Genomic DNA, 6206 nt, shown 5'->3' on the forward strand with positions numbered 1-6206 from the left:
GGCAAGAGGATACACAGTTTGTGTGAGGACCACGCGCCCCTGACAGCTGTATGCCTCCATTTGTGCTGTCTACTGAGGGATATGGAAGCAAATCCATTTCTTTTCCTGGGAATTGGTGCTTCAAAAGAAGCTCTAACTTACAGCTTTGCTTTTAAGTCAGCGCAGTGCTTCTCTGGACAATGGTTAAACTTCCTTTTGCCTCTTTCACAGACCGCGAGAATCAGTCGATCCTGATCACGTAAGTACGCTCCCTGCTCGGGTCCCTGCGGGGCTGCCCTGTGCCCTGTGTGTACCTTCTCCCTGACCTCACGCTCTCTGCTTCTCTGTTTGGTTTGACAGCGGAGAATCCGGTGCAGGGAAGACTGTGAACACGAAACGTGTCATCCAGTACTTTGCAACAATTGCAGCCAGCGGGGAGAAGAAGAAGGAGGAGCAGCCTGGCAAAATGCAGGTGAGCTCCTACGATGGACAGACTAAAAACTCAGCCTTTAATTGCTACATGGATCAAATAAACACTGTAAATAAACAATTATCATTCTGTAGGGAACGCTTGAGGATCAAATCATCAGTGCCAACCCACTGCTGGAGGCCTTTGGAAATGCCAAGACTGTGAGGAATGACAACTCCTCACGCTTTGTAAGTTTTTGATCAGATGTTTTGATATTCATGGGTGAGCAAGTATATCAGGACAGGAGCTGTCACTTCTGAAGTGACATGATAGGATGGATGTGTTTCTTGAAGTAATTGATTCCTCCTACTTTTTTAAACAAAAAGCTATCTAATTCTCTAGTTAACTATGTAGTTGTTTTACTCAGTTTAGAACTGTCTTTACACGAAGTGTTTTATAGCTAATAAATGTGTAAAAAGAGGCATCATTAAAATATATGCAAATGTATTTATTATTATTTGGAATTTATATATATATATCTAAACACATCCCTAGTATCTGTCATGAAGACTGTTGACATAAAATTGTGTCAATTTTCTATAATGCAAAACTAGAATTTTTTATCTAATCAGTGAAATATTACTGGCACTTTTGTTAGATACAGTACTGGGCAGGTCAAGTAATTTAACTGTTCAGACCTTCATACGAGCAGAGGGATAGGACAAAAAAGTTTTCAAGACATCCTATAGCAAACTGAACTGCTCTATGACATATTTGTAGCCCTTTTCATTCAAAAGGCTTATTAGAAGATAAACTGTGAAATATCCTTGAAAAAATTGCAATGCCAATCCACGGTCTCAGCTTCAAATTCTATATTCCGTGTACTTCCACTATTCAGAAGATAAATGCTACCTTCCATTTTCCATAAGATAAAAAAAAATAATTTTAACACTTATTCCATGAGTTCTTTTTCTATATCCATTTGAAGCATAAATGACAAAAGGCTGTTAATAATTTTCCCACTTCTCTGCAATCAGGGATATCCAGCAAAAGTTGGCCTTTATCTTACTTTTGACAATTTTTCCTGAATTTCATTCTTCTTTTGCTTGTGGTGGGATTTCTTTTGTTGTGTTTGTTTGGTAGCTTTTGGTTTTCTTATTCTGTTTGTTTGTTTGTTTGTTTCTGTTTCTGTTTTAAGTGGGAAGAAAACTCCAAAAAACAAATTCACAGAACTTCTTAGTTCAACATGTGCCCTCTGTGAATAATAGTGTTACAAGATTATGGCCTTTCCTAGTGAAATCTCAAGGTATATTTTTTCCCCTTAACAGGGTAAATTCATCAGAATCCACTTTGGGGCCACAGGAAAACTGGCTTCTGCTGACATTGAAACTTGTAAGAGATGCTCCTGGCCTGCTCACCTTTCTTCTCAAATTTTCACCTCCATGTCCTGTCTTGTATCTAACTCTTTCTTCCTTCCTTGTTAGATCTGCTGGAGAAGTCCAGGGTCACTTTCCAGCTCAAGGCTGAAAGAAGCTACCACATCTTTTATCAGATCATGTCCAACAAGAAGCCAGAGCTAATAGGTAGGAAGTACCATTCTTTTTGTAAAGTCTTAACATAGCTAATATTTGTCTTCATTCTTATGCCCAGATATGTCCTATTCCCTTTTACAGACATGCTCCTCATTACTACCAACCCCTATGACTACCACTTTGTGAGTCAAGGCGAGATCACTGTTCCCAGCATTAATGACCAGGAGGAGCTTATGGCTACAGATGTAAGTCATACATAGAAATTTGAATACATTTATTAATACATTTATTATATGTGGCATTTACTTTCACTGAATCTGTTGCCAGAGTGCCATTGACATCCTGGGCTTCACTGCTGATGAAAAGACTGCCATCTACAAGCTGACAGGGGCTGTCATGCACTATGGGAACTTGAAGTTCAAGCAGAAACAGCGAGAGGAGCAGGCAGAGCCAGATGGCACAGAAGGTACTACTAATATGGAGAGCTGCCAATAACAGAAATAGTTACAGAACTGGCAGTAGCAGTCAGGTATCTTGCTCCAATTCATATTTATGAAGACATAAATCTCAATTCTCACAGTAATCATATTTCTAAAATTTCCTTTAAGCTACTGTAAATATTGCTGTTAAAGAACTTAACTTAAAGTACTTAGCTCTTAGAGAAAATCCACAGTTCACTCATCACTGCCCCTGTATCACTCTTTTCCTCTGCATACAGTTGCAGACAAGGCTGCCTACCTGATGGGTCTGAACTCAGCAGACCTTCTCAAGGCGCTGTGCTACCCCCGTGTCAAGGTTGGGAATGAGTATGTGACCAAGGGTCAGACTGTGCAGCAGGTAAGAAACAGCTGACGACTGGGAACCTACAGCATACTCTTGCTCTGGGTGCCATTCTGCTTCTGCTGCATTATTCTCTGTTCTAGGTGCACAACTCAGTTGGTGCTCTGGCAAAAGCTGTCTATGAGAAGATGTTCTTGTGGATGGTTCTTCGCATCAACCAACAGCTGGACACCAAGCAGCCCAGGCAGTACTTCATTGGTGTCCTGGACATCGCTGGCTTTGAGATCTTTGATGTAAGAAAGTCAGAAATAACAGTAAAATCTTTAAAGACCATTGCAAGTCATAAGAAACTGGAGATATGTTGCTTTTATTCTGTTTTTTTTGAAGCCATGCTGTTCACTTACAATTTCAAATAAAAGTCTGCATTTTTTTGCAAGCAGCATATTTCCAGTTTTCTGTAAGTGCTTGTCTTTTTGAATGTCACAGCTTTTGAATATGTGACTGCTTTTTCTCCATCTCAAAGCACTAGCCTCAAATATTTTTCGTGTAATAGTATTCTGAAGTACAAAGGGAAGAAATTGCATTGCTGCCTTTTATATAGTTGCCACAAATGTAGTTTTTCACTAGCTACAGCTTTCTACTAAAAAAAAAATCCACTAACAAATAGCATACAACACTGCAGACTGTCTAAATAGAAGGATAAACCTAAGTCCCATACAGATTTGTCCCAATGCTTTGAAAAGTGGACAGTACATACCCTTTGCTTTTGAAGACCTGTAATGTGATTCCAAGAGGAGAATGTTACTGACTTCCTTCAATGCAAGCACAGAAGGTGGGCAAGCATGATCTGTAAAAAATAGGGTAAAGAACCTGAGTGCAGACTACTACTGGCAAACAATTGTAACATCTAATATATTCTGTTAGTTCAGTAGGAAAATGTACATAATACCAACAAAAAAACAGAAACAAAAAACAGAAAACAGATGTAAATTGAACATTATTAGGGATAAGATTACTAAATTATTTTGAAATTTGCTTTAAAAATAACATGGACAAAACAAAACAAACAAACAAACAAACAAAAAAACAAAACAACAAAAACCAGAGATGTTTAAACTGTAAAAAAAAAGCAAAACCAACTTTAACTGGACACACAGGAGTAAGCTCTACAGAGAGTACTTCACCTTGACAAGTAAATCTTATTTTTGCACAGTTCAACAGCCTGGAGCAGCTGTGCATCAACTTCACCAATGAGAAACTGCAACAGTTCTTCAACCACCACATGTTCGTGCTAGAACAAGAGGAGTACAAGAAGGAAGGCATTGAATGGGAGTTCATTGACTTTGGGATGGACCTTGCTGCCTGCATTGAGCTCATTGAAAAAGTATGTTCCTTATATCTAAGATGTTTTTTGTTGTTTGTGGCAGAATTCTAGGGCTTTTCTTCAGCATCAGTTTTTTGCTCTAGTTCAGAAAATAATTTTATGGAATGGCAATTTGGTTACAAATTAAGTACCTTTAGAATATCCATTAAGTACGTTAGTAAACATTTTAAAAAACAAACTGCAATTTCGCTTATCTGCAAATACAAAGATTAACATAAAGTTGATATGTAGGATTTTTTGCAGCGTATTTTTAAGTTTGTAAAGATAAAACAGTTTCTTTATAGAAACTCAGGCACTTTTATTTTCAGTATTAGGTTTATGATCTCAATGTTAATGTTGTTATTTCACAAACACAATTTCTAAGTAAAACCAGAGTTGCATATAGAAAAAAGGCATTGGATGAACACGACCGAATAAATATATAACTGCAAGGCAACACTTTTTGTGTAATATTCTCTTCTGCATTAATGCAAAGACAAGGATATCTCATCAAAATATGATTTCAGTAAGTATCTAAACCATCTGTTGATCTGTTGAACAAATGTCAAATTTAATTAGACAACTTTGTCTATATCTTGTTAGCTAAAGAAAGGCTTAATGCAAACATAAATGTCTACTTTTGACCCATTAGAGTTTTCAAAAAAATTTAGAAAAATCTGTGTGTCTCTTGTGATGAGATCAGTTCTGAAATGCAACAGTTTCAGACACTAGAAATTCATATTTCTTTCAGAAATGTATGTCCAAAGCTTAAAAAAATTTGGATCCATTTCTCAAATTCCCATGCTTTACTCTAATCTCCTTATGCAAGCAGATTTATATTTTATTTCTATTGTATTTACTGCTGTTTCTTTCAGCCCATGGGCATCTTCTCCATCCTGGAAGAGGAGTGCATGTTCCCAAAGGCAACTGACACCTCTTTCAAGAACAAGCTCTATGACCAGCATCTGGGCAAGTCCAACAACTTCCAGAAGCCCAAGCCTGCCAAAGGCAAGGCTGAGGCCCACTTCTCCCTGGTGCACTATGCTGGCACAGTGGACTACAACATCTCTGGCTGGCTTGAGAAGAACAAGGACCCCCTGAACGAAACTGTCATTGGGCTGTACCAGAAGTCATCTGTGAAGACACTGGCCTTACTGTTTGCCTCTGCTGGCGGAGAGGCAGGTCAGTTCTTCTGAAATGTCAACTCTTTGGTGTGCAGTGATTCTACAAAATTGCAGAATGATGAATTGGTCAGAAAACATAAAAAATATTTTATTATCTTCACTTTATCAGAGGCTGGTGGTGGTGGTGGAAAGAAGGGTGGTAAGAAGAAGGGTTCTTCTTTCCAGACTGTCTCAGCTCTTTTTCGGGTAAGTTTTTTGTTTATTTGTTTTAATTTCTGCAAATTAGAATTAAACTAATTTTGCACCAGTTTCAGGCAAGTGCATATTCATTATTAGGTGTGAAAACCTAAGGTTTCCTTTAAACAAATAGCAACTTGTGGTCCCACAGGAGAACTTAAATAAGCTGATGACCAACCTACGGAGTACTCACCCTCATTTTGTCCGCTGCATCATCCCAAATGAAACAAAAACACCTGGTAAGATGCTCCAGCGGAGACACTGAAGTCGTCTCCCTCAGTGGTGGAAACAGTGGTATTCATTTGTAAAATTAATTATTAGGTGCCATGGAGCATGAACTGGTGCTGCACCAGCTGCGCTGTAACGGTGTGCTGGAGGGGATCAGGATTTGCAGGAAAGGCTTCCCCAGCAGAGTCCTCTATGCAGACTTTAAACAGAGGTAAGAGCACTCTGCCTTTAGCATGACTGTAAGGAACATCGAGATTTGGGAAGAATGGCCTTAGCTTCCTCTTTTGCTTATCACAGGTACAAGGTGCTTAATGCCAGTGCCATCCCCGAGGGACAGTTCATTGATAGCAAGAAAGCTTCTGAGAAGCTTCTTGGGTCAATCGATGTGGACCACACACAGTACAAATTTGGTCACACCAAGGTACCAACTCTCCTCAACACAGTCCCTGTATTTGTGTTTTGTTCTACCTGACAGTGATGCACTGCAATGTTCTGTTTCTTCAGGTGTTCTTCAAAGCTGGGCTGCTGGGACTCCTGGAGGAGATGAGGGATGA

The 6206-nt window shown here is 39.0% G+C and overlaps 1 protein-coding gene across 1 annotated transcript; it reads left to right on the forward strand.

Annotated features, from left to right (window-relative positions):
* Positions 1-179: 179 nt before the first annotated feature.
* LOC100542866 (myosin heavy chain, skeletal muscle, adult-like) lies at positions 180-6201 on the forward strand (the record flags this gene model as incomplete). The annotated part of the gene is made up of 16 exons (XM_010728565.1): positions 180-238; positions 340-451; positions 544-636; positions 1717-1780; positions 1873-1971; positions 2062-2165; positions 2248-2386; positions 2639-2757; positions 2844-2993; positions 3914-4084; positions 4939-5245; positions 5357-5433; positions 5576-5663; positions 5746-5863; positions 5950-6073; positions 6157-6201. Coding segments are annotated over exons 1-16 (1869 nt in total), but the record flags the coding sequence as incomplete, so codon positions are not given.
* Between the last annotated feature and the right edge of the window lie 5 nt (positions 6202-6206).

Source organism: Meleagris gallopavo, unplaced genomic scaffold, assembly GCF_000146605.3.
Source record: "Meleagris gallopavo isolate NT-WF06-2002-E0010 breed Aviagen turkey brand Nicholas breeding stock unplaced genomic scaffold, Turkey_5.1 ChrUn_random_deg7180001685295, whole genome shotgun sequence".
Classification (NCBI taxonomy): Eukaryota; Metazoa; Chordata; class Aves; order Galliformes; family Phasianidae; genus Meleagris; species Meleagris gallopavo.